Source organism: Bufo bufo, chromosome 2 (genome assembly GCF_905171765.1).
Source record: "Bufo bufo chromosome 2, aBufBuf1.1, whole genome shotgun sequence".
Taxonomy (NCBI): Eukaryota; Metazoa; Chordata; class Amphibia; order Anura; family Bufonidae; genus Bufo; species Bufo bufo.
Genome location: NC_053390.1, coordinates 245,964,584 through 245,980,937, shown reverse-complemented (window position 1 = coordinate 245,980,937; position 16,354 = coordinate 245,964,584). Strand labels below are relative to the sequence as shown.

General features: G+C 42.3%; 1 protein-coding gene across 4 annotated transcripts in view; it reads left to right on the top strand.

The window, feature by feature from the left end:
* The window catches only part of LOC120988681 (catechol O-methyltransferase-like), a 35,832-nt gene extending 20,398 nt beyond the window's left edge, over positions 1-15,434 (top strand). For all 4 annotated transcript variants that reach the window (XM_040416319.1, XM_040416317.1, XM_040416318.1 and 1 more), the window contains 3 exons: positions 7,160-7,353; positions 9,024-9,155; positions 14,991-15,434. In XM_040416319.1, the coding sequence (XP_040272253.1) occupies positions 7,160-7,353; positions 9,024-9,155; positions 14,991-15,173 (509 nt within the window). In that variant the 3' untranslated portion in view covers positions 15,174-15,434. The remainder of the gene's footprint in view (positions 1-7,159; positions 7,354-9,023; positions 9,156-14,990) is intronic.
* The last annotated feature ends 920 nt before the right edge of the window (positions 15,435-16,354 follow it).

Sequence of the window (16,354 nt, the reverse complement as noted above, 5' to 3'; positions counted from 1 at the left end):
TTTAGGACCACACCTCCAAAAAAAAACTATACCCCCCCCCAAAACAGAAATCCAACTTTCAAAACATGAACTCAGTAATGAGTAGCTCCGTCGTTATTGTTTATCACTCCAAAAATTCATTTCGGCATGCTTGATGCAAGCGTTTCCATGAGGTGAGTGGGAACATTTCTCCAAGTGGTGAAGATGGCCGCACGAAGGCCATCTACTATCTGGAACTGTTGTCCATTTTTGTAAAAAGGTTATCAATTGGATTTAGATCAGGGGAACACGCAGGATGGGCCAAAAGAGTGATGTTATTCTCCTGGAAGAAGTCCCTTGTCCTGCGGGCATTGTGTACTGTAGCGTTGTCCTGTTGAAAAACCCAGTCGTTACCACACAGACGAGGGCCCTCAGTCATGAGGAATGCTCTCTGCAACATCTGGACATAGCCAGCGGCTGTTTGACGCCCCTGCACTTCCTGAAGCTCCATTGTTCCACTGAAGGAAAAAGCACCCCAGACCATTATGGCGCCCCCTCCACTGTGCCGCGTAGAAAACATCTCAGGTGGGATCTGCTCGTCATGCCAGTAACGTTGGAAAGCATCAGGACCATCAAGGTTACATTTTTTCTCACCAGAGAATAAAACTTTCTTCCACCTTTGAATGTCCCATGTTTGGTGCTCTCTTGCAAAGTCCAAACGAGCAGTTCTGTGGCGTTCAAGGAGACGAGGTCTTTGAAGACGATTTTTGTTTTTGAAGCCCTTCAGTCTCAGATGCCGTGTGATGGTTATGGGGCTGCAGTCAGCACCAGTAAGGGCCTTAATTTGGGTCGAGGATTGTCCAGTGTCTTGACATACAGCCAATTGGAACCTCCGGCTCAGTGCTGATGAAATTTTTTGGAGTCTTCCACTTGACATTTTTGTTCCATAACCCTCAGGATCATTTTAGAAATTCCAAATGACTGTCTTACTGCGTCCCACCTCAGCAGCGATGGCGCGCTGTGAGAGACCCTGTTATGCAGTTCAACAACCCGACCACGTTCGAAAAGGGAGAGTTTTTTTGCCTTTGCCATCACAACGTGTGACTACCTGACAGAAAATGACAATGAATCCACATCTTTGCACAGATTTGGCCTTTTAAAGGCATGTGGTCCTAAAATTTGGATCAGCTGAAAAACAGCCTGTTAAGTTTAATTGTTATTTTCAATTAATTGAATGCTCAAAAAATGTTTTGTCTCGCTCTCATTTCTTCTTGTTGCATGTTGAAGCTCTACTTGGAACCTTGTTAAGATCCAACAATGTAAAATGTGATTTTTTGCCATTTTTCAAGTGGTCTTAAACTTTTGATCAGGACTGTACATCTGTGTCCTGGCTCACAGGCTGTGATAAATGAGACTGTTCAGTGTGTATCCAGCACCTAGTCCTCTAGATCTGGTTAAATATCAACTAAACTGGATTATAGTTAATAACAGACTGCATGGTATGGTATTCGATAATGAAGATCTGTTTAGTAAATTATGGCAACCTTGGCTGGATTATTCCGGGTCAGTCTTATAACATGATAGTACTGGGTCTTTCTCCCTTTCTGTTCTCCTTCCCCTTTTCCTTTTTGTTATTGGAGTCTTATTGTACATAATAAATATGATTCCTTGAATACTTTGGGGGACATTTATTAAGACCACACCAATCTTAAGTCCCTCTGTGGGGCCAGAGGAAGTGCTAAAGTTATGTACATAACATAAGTTTGGTGCGTCGTTCAGGAGGCCATGCGACAGACTTAACTCTACATCAGCCCCCTTGCTGGCGTAGATTTAAGCCATTTTCCACCCAAAAAACCAGCATGGAAAATAATAAATGAGCTGGGTCTGCCTTCAACTCTGCCCTTGCCACGCCCCCTTTTATCTCCACTTTAGAAAAGTGGCGTAAGCAAGAAAAAGTAGCAAATTTTACTTGACCAATGGCATGTTACAAAATTTGCGACCTATTTAGACCACAAAGTGGTGTAAATACTTTTGTAAATGTGCCCCTTTATGTTCATTATTTATTCATGTATTCTTTCTTTGGAAAAACTGGTAATTTTCAAAATGCAATCAAATCAAAACGTAGTAAAATGAATTGGATTTGAATCCAGGGATAGAGATGAGCATAGTAGTGATACAGAAAGAAAAAGTTTAGCATGGGAATCTAAGCATCCGTATCTCTACATGAAAGGTTTCCTCTCTAGCATTGTATACTACGCTAAACCAAGCCACTCCTCACCAATTTAATAAAAAGCCATAACAGCTTTATTGAATTACACAAGAAATGCAATAAAAAATCTGGCAAAGTATGATGGGGGAAACTAACATGCAAAGGGTGACATGTCTCTAGTAGTGTTGAGCGAACTTCTGTTTTAAGTTCGGCTTCTAAAGTTCGCCTTCCAGTTAGCGAAGAATCCCGATATGGATTCCGAATTCCGTTGTGGTCCGTGGTAGCAGAATCAATAATGGCCGATTATTGATTCCGCTACCACGGACCACAACGGAATTCGGAATCCATATCGGGATTCTCCGCTAACCGGAAGCCGAACTTTAGACGCCGAACTTAAAACAGAAGTTCGCTCAACACTAGTCACTAGGATCAATACATCAGAATAAAGTGACAGTGCTGATACAGTGCATAAATTATACCATAGTGGAGCAAAGAGGAATAGTAACCTGTTTCAGTAGGAAGTAGTAAATGGCATACAGACTATAGTGGCAGTCACTAGCCCAAGTGTTTCGCTGCTGGCTTTTTCTAGACTGTGTTGGGCCGGTGACTTTCCCTATGGTCTGTATGACCCTATTTACTGTTCACACTATGTACCGTACCGTATTAGCACTGGTACTTTGTTATATATTGATCCTAGCGATATGTCACCCTGTGCATAATAGTCGTTTGCCCTATCATACTTTCTTCGATTTTAACCCCTGAGTGACCACACATACGCCTTTTTACGGCGGTCACTAAGGGGCCTTAGGCTGGGCCGCCACCTTTTCATACAAGAGCCGCACTCCTGCTCTTACAGCCCGGATCAGCAGGAGTGCCAATCAGGCTGTTTAATCCCTTACATGCTGTGGGTCTATTAATCACTTACATGTCCCTTGTGGGACTATTAAGTGGTTATTAAATGAAAAACAATACAATAAAAATAAATAAATGCTTTTTTTCCATTGAAAAATAAAATCCCCCCCCCACATGTTTGATATTGCTGCGTCCATAATGACCTGCAATACACAAATATCATGTAAATTATCCCCTATGGTGAACACCGTAAAAAAAACAAAAAAAACTGCCAGAATTGATCATTTATTCTTAGTCGCCACTGAAAAAAACTTAACAAAAACTATCAAAAAGTGTTATTTACCTCAAAATGATACCAATGAAAACTACAAGTCGTCGCAAAAAAAAAAAAAATCCCCTCACACGACTCTATAGAAAGAAAAATAAAAAAGTTTTGGGATGCAGCGATGCAAAAAAGTTAAAAAAATAAACTATATGTATTTAATATCGCTATAATCATACTGATCCAAAGAATAAAGATATTATGTATGCCGAAAAATTAACGCCGCACAACGAGCTGCCTTACGCCCACTACTGGACCTCCTCAGGGACCGTGGAATTCCTTATCGTTGGGGTTACCCATTCGCCCTTTTTGCAGGTCCCAAAGGACAGGTTGCTGTTCTCCCTTAACCCTTTGGACTTGCCACACTTCCTACAACAACTAGACCTGCCACCGAGCTGGGCCCCTGACCACCCGTCATTCCTCCTGCTCCAACGATGCGGAGACAACCTCACCTCCACCAGATCGCCAGCACGGAAACAATTGGACCGACCGTTTCAACTCCTCGTGGACGATGATAACGGCGATCAGCTGGTCCCCGAAGAGGATCACCATCCAACTCTGTCACCTGAGGGACTGCCTGATGTTCCTCACTGGGACTGATGTATTGTAGCCGTAGTAGCTTTTCCTTTTTCTTCGCCTTGCACCTATCTGGTTCTCTTGCTCTCTCTCAGCAACTGGAGATATTGGCTCGTTAGTTTACTTTGACAGGGAATGTAGCGGGATCGCTTTTCTCTGGCTGTTTGGACCCTGGTGACTGTCTTCATTGACCTTTTGGTCACTGTAGTTACCTAACCCCTCTTCTCTATCCTTCTTTTTTAGTTATCTGTTTGTCCTTCCCCTCCCTCTGTTCCTTGTTTTTTCCCTTTTCACAGACATGACGTCACTCAAGATAGCGTCCTTCAATGCAAAGGGCCTCAAAACCCCTGAAAAGAGAACCCAAGTACTCCACCATTTCCATTGCCAGAAGGTATACATTCAAGAAACGCATTTCAAGGAGGGAGGAGCTCCTGACATTCGTCATCGGCACTACACCACCTGGCACCTTGCAAATAATCTGGTGAATAAGACGAAGGGAGTCGCCATAGCGATCCATAAATCTCTGCCTCACCAGGTGCTGGGTTGTACTGTCGATCCCAGGGCCAGATACCTAATTCTGTCACTTTTGATTGGTGGACATGAATTTACGTTTCTTAATGCTTACGCTCCCAATCAAAATCAGGCCTCCTTTATTTTGAACCTAGTTCATACAGCACTGCCCCTCATTCGCAGAACAGTTGTACTTTGCGGCGACTTTAATTTAACCCTGGACCCTACACTTGACAATTCAACTGGACGTGCTTCCCTCCCCTACTCGACCATTGGTTGGACACCACATAAATAGGCAACATTTTGTGGCCCGACCACTCCCCGGTATTTTGCTCTTTAAATCTCCCTTTCCTTACAAAACGTGAGCGGACTTGGCGCTTGAATGAATCTCTCCTTCTTGACCCAGTGTGCGCTGCCGATCTGACTACTACTGTAACAAACTTCTTCTCTGACCATAGCGCAGACCCCACTCATCTCCTAATACAATGGGAAGCCTTGAAATGGCTTTCATTAAACATGGCTCCCGTCTCAAGAAGGAGAGAGCACATTCCCTCAAACTTGCGTTACAAAAGGTCGCCTCTTTGGAGCTTGCCCACAAACGAGCACTCTCTTTCACGACTCTGTGATCTCCACAATGCTCTTCTAGATGCTAAACGCCTCCTGGAGACGTTTTACAAGCGTATGATTCAAATATGTCATAGTAAATTTTATGAATATGGAAACAAGAGTGGGCATTTGCTGATGAGGGCTCTCAGAGGAAAACTGTCTGCCTCCCACATTCCCGCTATCAAGAATTCTGCGGATCGCTTGGAACACACCAGCTCAGACATCCCCTCCTCCTTCCACTCTTTCTACTCTAAACTATACAATCTACCCCCCCACCCTCCCCGGTGCAACTTGACCGTGCGCCTGAATCTCTTCTTCAGCCTCCCAAACTATCTGAGTTGGAGTCTGCAAGCTTAGAAGCGCCGTTCGCGGAAGCCAACCTTCAAGCGATCCTCAAGTCCCTACCAGGGGGCAAGAGACCAGGTCCTGACAGGTTCACGGCCAGTCCTTCTCATCTTCCCTCTTCCCCTTCTTGCTCTAGGTCTTCAACGAGGTGTCTCCTGGGCTTCCCTTTCCGGCACAGACCACTGGGGCTCATATTGCAGTTATCCGCAAAACTGGCAAGGATCCGCACCTATGTGCCAGTTATCATCCTATCTCTCTTTTAAATGTAGATCTAAAAATATTTGCCAAACTACTGGCTAATAGACTGAATGCCTTTCCACCCTCTATCATCCTTCCTGACCAGGTGGGGTTCGTGCCGGGGCGGGAGGCTCTGGATAACACTGTCAAAACATTGGATATCATCCACCATGCAAAATCAAACAATACTCCTCTCATGATCCTGTACTTAGACACTGAGAAGGCGTTTGACCGCATTTCCTGGCACTCTATTCACACTGCCCTTTCTCGTTTGGGTATAGGTCAGGGATTCTTGTTGAAAGTTTTCAGTCTGTACCAACAACCCTCAGCTTGAGTTAAAATCAATGGCACTCTCTCTCCTCTCTTTTCCATCCGCAATGGGACGAGACAAGGCTGCCCATTGTCCCCCCTGCTCTACGTCCTGGTTATGGAGCATCTTATGTCCTCCATACATGCCAACCCGGACATCTCTGGAGTTAAAATTGGAGATAATGAATACAAATGTGCAGCTTCATATAACTAATCCCCACATTTCCTTACCATCTTTACTCCGTGGGATTTCCCACTTCGGTGCCTGGATCAACTTTAAGATTAACATGGCCAAGTCTGAGGCTATAAATGTCTCCCTACCTAATACCTTGGTCTCTTTGTTTAAAACATCTTTCCCTTTTGCCTGGCCATCAAATGGGATAACGTACCTAGATATAAAAATTGCTGCTGGCCTATCGCGACTCTATAGCTTAAACTGTACCCCTGTTCTCCAGCAGTTCCGGAGGGACTTGGAGTAGACGGGATTTCTCCTGGTTTGGCAGAATTCGCATACTGAAGATGAACTTGCTGCCAAAATTACGCTATCTCCTGCAGACCATGTTGTGTGGTTTACTACTTTTTGAGCATTATGTGTTATACGTGCTTTTTCATATTGCAACTTTATTATAAGCATGTAGCAGCCACGTAACAGTGGGGAGAGAGGGAGAGACTCCCTCCTCCACTGTGCTAGTGAAGAGAACATGGCACAAGCTGAGAGCGGCGCGTGCCATGTTTTCCAACTGATACTAGGCTGCGCAGTGTAGTATCGGTAAATAGTAAGACCCGGTATCGTATCGATACTTTGATACATAGTTGATTCTGCAATCATGTTTCTGTGGCACAACATGTGAATACATATGTCCCCTAAAGCTGGCCAAAACATTAGATTTCTAATTCAGCAGTGTTTTATCCATAAAACTTGGTAACTCATCACTGGCTGCCTGTACACGTTCAAGTATTGATCAGATTTCTGACGCAGTTTTTGAAGCCTAAACTAGGTGTGGATCATAAGCGAAAAAAGTATGACAGATTCGACTACTGGTTTTATTAAAACTGCATCAGAAAAATTGAACATGTATGGGAGGCCATACAAACAAGGCTGATATGAAATTGTAATTAAGGTTCATATCTGCTCTTTCACCTGTTTTATTGCTTAGGATTTTGAGCTACTTTTTTTCCTCGTCATGTTGCCACAAATCTTTTTTAATCTGATGTTTAATGATCTTTTATTTCAGGCCTGATTCTGGATAAAGTGTTCAAAGAGACAAATCCAACCACGGTTCTGGAACTTGGCACATATTGTGGGTATTCTGCCATCCGGATGGCTTGCTTACTGAAGCAAGGAGGTCGTCTGCTTACTGTGGAGTCTAAACCAGAGCATGCTGCCATTGCCAAACAGATGATAGAATTTGCTGGCGTTCAAGATAAGGTTCTTATTATGTCATATGATGGCTAAAACCGAACCCACTGGCTGCATGATTTTGTGGTTATAACCAAGGTATCAACTTCAAATTAATGCACCCATTGGATACTAGAGGAGGATGGTGTTTTGGCCACATGTAGCAGCAGGAGCATGTAAACCTAGATCCCATTGAAGTATGAAGTTTCTGTTAAATGGTCACTAACATTTCATACAATGTTGCATAAATTAATAGTACAAGTGATGACAAGAAACTGTAATGTTTTATCAGTGTGAAATGTCTAGTTCTCCTGTTGATCAGCTGTGTTCCAGTTCTGACCCCCCCCCCATCCATTTTCCTGCCAATTTGCATCTGTTTTTAACAGCCATTAAAAAACAGATGAATTGATATTTTTTTTAACATACCATACCCTCATAGTATACATAATGCCCCTTATAGTGCTCCCTGGACATGATGCGGTCTCCATAGTGCCCCCTGACGATGATTAATGGTCTCATTTATGCTCCCCAATAGGAATAATGCCCCCTCTTAGTGCTCCACCGTAGGAACAATGCTCCCCTTGTAGTGATCCCCATTCTGTTTGTCCGGCAAAAAAATACTCCCCTCATTTACTTGAACACGCGGGGACACTCGTGCTTCACTGGAGAAAGCAGGACCTGACCCCAGTAGGGTCCGTTTGGCCGTGAAAATAGCCAGAAATAGGACATGTCCTATTTTTGATGGCCGCAATTCACTGGACATGTCCTATTTCTGGCTATTTTCACGGTTTAAAAAAAATAAACACAAAACTGCCATGTAACTACCCCTATAGACTTTAAGTGTTTCTAAAATCAGCCGTGACGTGGGCGTCATGTGAATGTAGCCTAAACCTAACAAACAGGATAACACAACCTGCAGCATAGTCCTCTAACTGAATTCAAGTAGGCGTAAGGAGAAGGCATGCATACATACCAACTCCTACTCATTCCATTGGACATCTGCCTCCTGCATGTATGCTCCGATACTGACACCACTGCCCATTTGTATGTTTCTAGCATGCCAACAACATACAGCCATCATTTTTTAAATATTTTATGTTTCTAACTAGTTACATCAGAAGGTGACAATTAGAACTGTGCTAAGAATACAGTTTGTAACTGCCTGACGAACAGTGCCATAAAATTAACCAAGTCAATTTAGAAAAACCCAGTCGTTTTCGGTCATCTAGTTAGGTTATGTTCATGTAATAAATTTATATATTATGCAGTTCCCCCAGAATCTGGATTCCTGCATAAACAAAGTAGGCAGATAGAAGTATTATCCATTGTGAGTGTAGTTGTTCTATACTAAGGGGAATACCACACATGGCAGGTACATAGTGGATGTTCTCCATTGTATCTAGCCCAAAATCCACAGTGGAAAATCCCACACCAAATTGTGCAGATTTGGATGCAAATTATGAATGAATTAGCATGCTTTAGATTAAAAATCTGCATTGTATATCAAGTTATTTTCAGACTTCTTTGTGGAAGCTTTCTGTAGCACACAGATGAGATGAGATTTTTTTTAAATTTTTTGTTAGGTTGTCATCCTAGACTTAGATGAGTGTGTGGTAGAATTTTATATATTAATTGTAGTAAAAAGCTGTACTGTACATATAAAGCCTCACTGAAAGTAATAAAATATCTTGACTGCCCAGGTAGAGATTCTGGAGGGCTCCACAGAGACAATCATCCCGAGTCTAAAAACAAATTATGGCGTGGATCAGGTGGACTTCGTATTCATTGACCATTTCAAAAACTTTTATACAAGTGACACTAAGTTACTGGAGGTGAGTAGTGATTTGTAGCAATTGAAGATGATTAGCTACAGTGCCTTGCAAAAGTATTCACCCTCCCCTTGACTTTTTTTTTTGTATTTTGTTACATTACAGCCTTAAGTTCAATGTTTTGTTAATCTGAATTTTATGTGATGGATCAGAACACAATAGTCTAAGTTGGTGAAGTGAAATGAGAAAAATATATAAATAAAACTATTGTTTAGAAATAGAAAACAGAAAATTTTCATGTGCCTATCTATTCACCCACTTAGTTAGGAAGCCCATAAAAAGCTCTGGTGCAACCAATTACTTTCAGACGTCACATAATTAGGGTAATAATGTCCACCTGTGTGCAATCTAAGTGTCATATGATCTGTCATTACATTTACATATACACACACTTTTTTGAAAGGCCCTAAAGGCTGCAACACCTAAGCAAGAGGCATCACTAACGAAACACTGCCATGAAGACCAAGGAACTCTCCAAACGAGTAAGGGACAATGTTGTTGAAAAGTATAAGTCAGGGTTAGGTTATAAAAAAAAAAATCCAAATCTTTGATGATCCCCAGGAGCACCATCAAATCTATCATAACCAAATGGAAAGAACATGGCACAAAAGCAAACCTGCCAAGAGACATCTGCCCACCAAAACTCACGAACCGGACAAGGAGGGCATCAGAGAGGCAGCACAGAGACCTAAGGTAACCCTGGAGGAGCTGCAGAGTTTCACAGCAGAGACTGGAGGATCTGTACATAGGACAACAATAAGCTGTACACTCCATAGAATTGGGCTTTATGGCAGAGTGGCCAGAAGAAAGCCATTACTTTCAGCAAAAAACAAAAAGGCATGTGGGAGACTCCCAAAATGTATGGAGGAAGATGCTCTGGTCTGATAAGACTAAAATTTAACTTTTCGGCCAAAGAAACCCTATGTCTGGCGCAAACCCAACACATCGCATCACCCAAAAAACACCATCCCCACAGTGAAACATGGTGGTGGCAGCATCATGCTGTGGGAATGTTTTTCAGCAGCCGGGACTGGAAATGAGGCAAAGATGGATTGTGCTAAATACAGGGATATTGAGCATATTGAGCAAAACCTGTACCACTCTGTTCGTGATTTGAGGCTAGGATGGAGGTTCACCTTCCAGCAGGACAATGACCCCAAACACACTGCTAAAGCAACACTTGAGTGGTTTAAGGGGAAACATGTAAATGTGTTGGAATGGCCTAGTCAAAGCCCAGATCTCAATCCAATAGAAAATCTGTGGTTAGACTTAAAGATTGCTGTTCACAAGCGCAAACCATCCAACTTGAAGGAGCTGGAGCAGTTTTACAAATAGGAATGGGCAAAAATCCCAGTGGTAAGAAGTGGCAAGCTCATAGAGACTTATCCAAAGTGACTTGGAGCTGTGATTGCTGCACAAGGTGGCTCTACAAAGTATTGACTTTAGGGGGGGGGGGGGGGGGTGAATAGTTATGCACATTGACCTTTTCTGTTATTTTGTCCTATTTGTTGTTTGCTTCACAATAAAAAAAACAAAACCAAAAACTAAAACTAACATCTTCAAAGTTGTGGGCATGTTCTGTAAATTAAATGATGCAAATCCTCAAACAATCCATGTTAATTCCAGGTTGTGAGGCACCAAAATACGAAAAAAGTGAAGGGGGGTGAATACTTTTGCAAGAATGTATTTCATTTACTAGGTATGAGACAGGACAGAAAGCATTCCTAACGACTTTCTACAGAAAATGGGTAAAGCTACTTTCACATCTGTGGCAGGGTGTTCCGGAGAATGCCGGAAATTGGCTGGACAAAATCTGTTGCATGCAGCATTTTTTTGTGGCCTGCAAATTCTCTGCATATTTGCTGGGTAGCAGCCGGATCCCATTATAATCAATGGGTCCAGTGGGCAGGCAGCAGGATTCAGCAATGCTGGATCTGAAGAACTCCAGCAGGCTCTTCTATACCAGAATAGCATGCCTGAGATGATAGCTGCAGATGTGAAACTAGCCTAAAACAGCAAAATCTCTCAAATATAAAGATGGAATCTATATTGACATAAATATTGCACAATGGGAAAAAAGGCAGCATAACAGGGAGGACATCACTCTAATTACACTCTCTATATGGCAAATACAAAAATGTAATGGTACACAAATCTACACGGTAACAATTAAAATATTAATGATTTTGCAAAAATTATTATTGGACCATGTGTAAAATGCAGTGACCAATAAAATACAGTATAGATAATGGCCAAGTTAAAGTGCTTATTTCAACAAACCACTGTATGTACGCTATGTATAAATGGAGACAGCAGAAGATCACAACATACCCTTTGTCATCTCCCACTAGGCTGGTGCCATCCCAGTGGGGAGGGGAGTGGACTCTGATGGCTTTGTTGTCATCTTCTACAGGCTCTCTCTCTCTTTTTTTATACCATTTTGGAACACGTGACCTTTTGATACATTTTTATTCAAATGTTTGGGGGAAAGTTTTTCGGTCAAAATGATAACTCTTCAACAGTTTTTCTTTTGTTTTAGAAGCACAAATATCAATTACTGAATGAAGGTTGTCAGTTAAAAAATCTCCTACTTTCGGCAATATGTTATCCCCGAGTTTGTTGGTCAGTAATAAAACAAAAAGACATTGTTGAGCACCACAGGTTTTTTCAAATGTGGGAGTAGACTGTGTCTGTGTTGCGGTTTTGCACACAAAAAAAAACAATAAACACATTTATAGATGAGCGCATAGACTTTAAAGGTACCACTTGGAACCGAACCAGAGTTCGAGAAATGTTTTTTTACAGTAGAAATTAATTTATAAAGTTATTGTGCGAAGTCTCGCGGTCATTGGAGTCAATACATTCTAATACTATACGGAGCGCTCGCTCTGTACAGTATTCTAACGAAGCATTATGTGAATATTGCTCATCCCTAATCACATTTTAACCTCTTGCCGCAACTGTAACGCCCCCAGGCTACGCTAACGCCGATTGGCGTCATCTCGCGTGAGCCGAGATTTCCTGTGAACGCGCGCACACAGGCGCGCGCGCTCACAGGAACGGAAGGTAAGAGAGTGGATCTCCAGCCTGCCAGCGGCGATCGTTCGCTGGCAGGCTGGAGATGTGTTTTTTTTAACCCCTAACAGGTATATTAGACGCTGTTTTGATAACAGCGTCTAATATACCTGCTACCTGGTCCTCTGGTGGTCCCCTTTGTTTGGATCGACCACCAGAGGACACAGGTAGCTCAGTAATATGTTGCACCAAGCACCACTACACTACACCACCCCCCTGTCACTTATTAACCCCTTATTCACCCTTGATCACCCCTGATCACCCCATATAGACTCCCTGATCACCCCCCTGTCATTGATTACCCCCCTGTAAAGCTCCATTCAGATGTCCGCATGATTTTTACGGATCCACTGATAGATGGATCGGATCCGCAAACCGCATACGGACGTCTGAATGGAGCCTTACAGGGGCATGATCAATGACTGTGGTGATCACCCCATATAGACTCCCTGATCACCCCCCTGTCATTGATCACCCCCCTGTAAAGCTCCGTTCAGATGTCCGCATTATTTTTACGGATCCACTGATAGATGGATCGGATCCGCAAAACGCATACGGACGTCTGAATGGAGCCTTACAGGGGCGTGATCAATGACTGTGGTGATCACCCCATATAGACTCCCTGATTACCCCCCTGTCATTGATTACCCCCCTGTATTCAGGAGAAGTTTGGGAATGTGTTTTGGGGTGTCATTTTACATATACCCATGCTGGGTGAGAGAAATATCTTGGCAAAAGACAACTTTTCCCATTTTTTTATACAAAGTTGGCATTTGACCAAGATATTTCTCTCACCCAGCATGGGTATATGTAAAATGACACCCCAAAACACATTCCCCAACTTCTCCTGAGTACGGCGATACCACATGTGTGGCACTTTTTTGCAGCCTAGGTGGGCAAAGGGGCCCACATTCCAAAGAGCACCTTTCGGATTTCACCGGTCATTTTTTACACATTTTGATTTCAAACTACTTACCACACATTTGGGCCCCTAGAATGCCAGGGCAGTATAACTACCCCACAAGTGACCCCATTTTGGAAAGAAGACACCCCAAGGTATTCGCTGATGGGCATAGTGAGTTCATAGAAGTTTTTATTTTTTGTCACAAGTTAGTGGAATATGAGACTTTGTAAGAAAAATAAAATAAAAAAAAATCATCATTTTCCACTAACTTGTGACAAAAAATAAAAAGTTCTATGAACTCACTATGCCCATCAGCGAATACCTTAGGGTGTCTACTTTCCGAAATGGGGTCATTTGTGGGGTGTTTCTACAGTCTGGGCATTGCAGAACCTCAGGAAACATGACAGGTGCTCAGAAAGTCAGAGCTGCTTCAAAAAGCGGAAATTCACATTTTTGTACCATAGTTTGTAAACGCTATAACATTTACCCAAACCATTTTTTTTTTACCCAAACATTTTTATTTTATCAAAGACATGTAGAACAATAAATTTAGCGAAAAATTTATATATGGATGTCGTTTTTTTTGCTAAATTTTGGAACTGAAAGTGAAAAATGTCATTTTTTTGCAAAAAAATCGTTAAATTTCGATTAATAACAAAAAAAGTAAAAATGTCAGCAGCAATGAAATACCACCAAATGAAAGCTCTATTAGTGAGAAGAAAAGGAGGTAAAATTCATTTGGGTGGTAACTTGCATGACCGAGCAATAAACCGCTAAAGTTGTGGAGTGCCGATTTGTAAAAAAGGGCCTGGTCTTTAGGGGGGTATAAACCTGTGGTCCTTAAGTGGTTAAAAATAAAACAGGCAAACAATATGAAATTAATCACTTTATTAATTGCAACACTTCCCACATTGTGTATATGATTCAGTGCATACAATATAGTTTGGTATATCTGGGATGTACTACACGTCAATTAGAAGAAATAATATGTGAGCACATCTGTGACTCTAGCAACACTCTGGCACAATCCCCCAGGGGCATCAACATTTTTTTGCCAAAACCATTCAGGGAATCTATGTTCAGATATTATTGAAAAAGTCAATCATCCTGTGAGAGAGGGTGATTGGAGAAAACTCCTTTGAAATAGGGAGATCTTTTGTATTTTTATGTTAAATAGAGCATATCCAAATGGGTTAAGTAAACCCATAAATAAAAGCGGGTGATGCTAGGGCGGCTCGTCTCCCCCCCCCCCCCCCCCCTCCTTCCCGACACTGGATGTTTTTGTCCGCGCACAGGGAGAAGCTGCAGCGGCGGTGCAGGTAGGCAGGTAAGTATATTCATTGTGAGGGGCCCAGCAGATGGGGCAACTTTTTATAGCTTTGGATAAGCCCTTTAAGGCTAGGCCAACATGACAATCTTATATCATACCCAAATTGCGGTAATTGTATGTTTACTTCACCTTTCAAGGGGTTGTCTGGGACAGATATTTATGACCTATCCTCATCAATATCAGATGGTTGGGGGTCTGACTCCTGGCACTCCCACTGTTCAGCTGTTTGAAGGGGCTAAGGAGATCATCCCCAACAATGTTTAGCACTACAATGTAGAGGACATAGTAAAAAATTGAAGAGGCTGCACAAGAGCTACAACCCCTTCAAATGGTTGATAGGCAGGGGTCCAGTGAGTTGGACCACTTCTAATATGATATTGATAACTTATCCTGAGAATAGGTCATTAATATCTGTCGTTCGGACTACTTTAGACATTATATGACCTGGCATGACTTTGGACTTTACAACACTTGAGTATTTTGCAGTATTTACACATTTGAATTGAGGTTTATTCTTCATATGCTACAGGAACGTGACTTACTCAAGAAGGGATCTGTGTTACTAGCAGACAACGTTATGTATCCTGGAGCTCCAGACTTCCTTGAATACGTCAGGACAAGTGGACGCTATGACTGTACTAACTACCCATCTCATGTAGAGTACTCAGACAAGTTGGATGCCATGGAAAAGGCAGTTTTTAAGGGCAAGTAATGCTGAACCACAAGATTGTAGATTGTAAGCCTTTGTGGGCATGGTCCTCTCCCCCTCTGTACCAATCTGTTAATAGTTTCTTGTTTACTGTATTTTTATATTATGTATGTCAAATTTATAATAAAAATCTAACCTGTACAAAAATATATAGGGGGGGGGGGGGGGGGTCGAAATTCAAAAAATGAAAAATGTACTATTCGATTTTCACTGACATTTGTATTGCTAAATAAACAGTGCATATCACTGCACCACTGATACCAACCACTCGTTGTGCCTTAGTACGCCAGTCATCACCAATACTACTACTGGGTATATAAAAGAACAAAATTAAATAATACTGCCTCCAATATATAAATCCTGCAATAATACTGGAGCCAAAGATCATAATAAAACCTAACCCCTTAAAGGCAACACGTCAGCGGCAAAACCTATCCCAAACCGCCAGCAGTACCTTCAAGTAGCCGGCAGTGAGTTTCTAATTATGATTTTCCTACTGCATTCTGATGAGGCAGAAGTATGAAAAACATTTTATCCTCCGTCTGCGCTATTTTCCAGTCAGACTTGAAGTCAAGGCGGCAGCGGCCTCCTTGCTTCAAGTCAAGGTAACCACGCCCCCTTCCCTGCCCCTTCACTGTGACTGACAGCGCTTATGCCCGACAGCCAGCTAGCTTTGCCGAACAGCCGGCTGTCAGTCACAGGAGAAGAGGCAGGGAAGGGGGCGTGGTTATCTTGACTTGAAGCAAGGAGGCCGCTGCCCCCTTGACTTCAAGTCTGACTGGAAAATAGCGCGGACGGAGGATAAAAGAACGTTTTTCATACTTCATTAGAAACTCACTGCCGGCTACTTGAAGGTACTGCTGGCGGTTTGGGATGGGTTTTGCCGCTGACAGGTTACCTTTAAGGAAATAGCAAATGTATTACTTTATTTTTCCATAAACCTAACCGGATAAGGCCTTTTTTTTTTTTTTTTTAAACCATCACTTGCTGTACCCAATAGGGCTCACAATTCGAGATGAGCGAATTTCATATTTTGAAATTCATTCACACTTCGTTTACTGGTAAAAGCAGAATTGCTTTATGGATTCCATTACCACGGACCAGAACGCAACTCTATAACGGAATGCATAACGCAATGCCTTTAGAGGCATTCTGTTATTCATTCCGTCATAATAGGAGTCTAT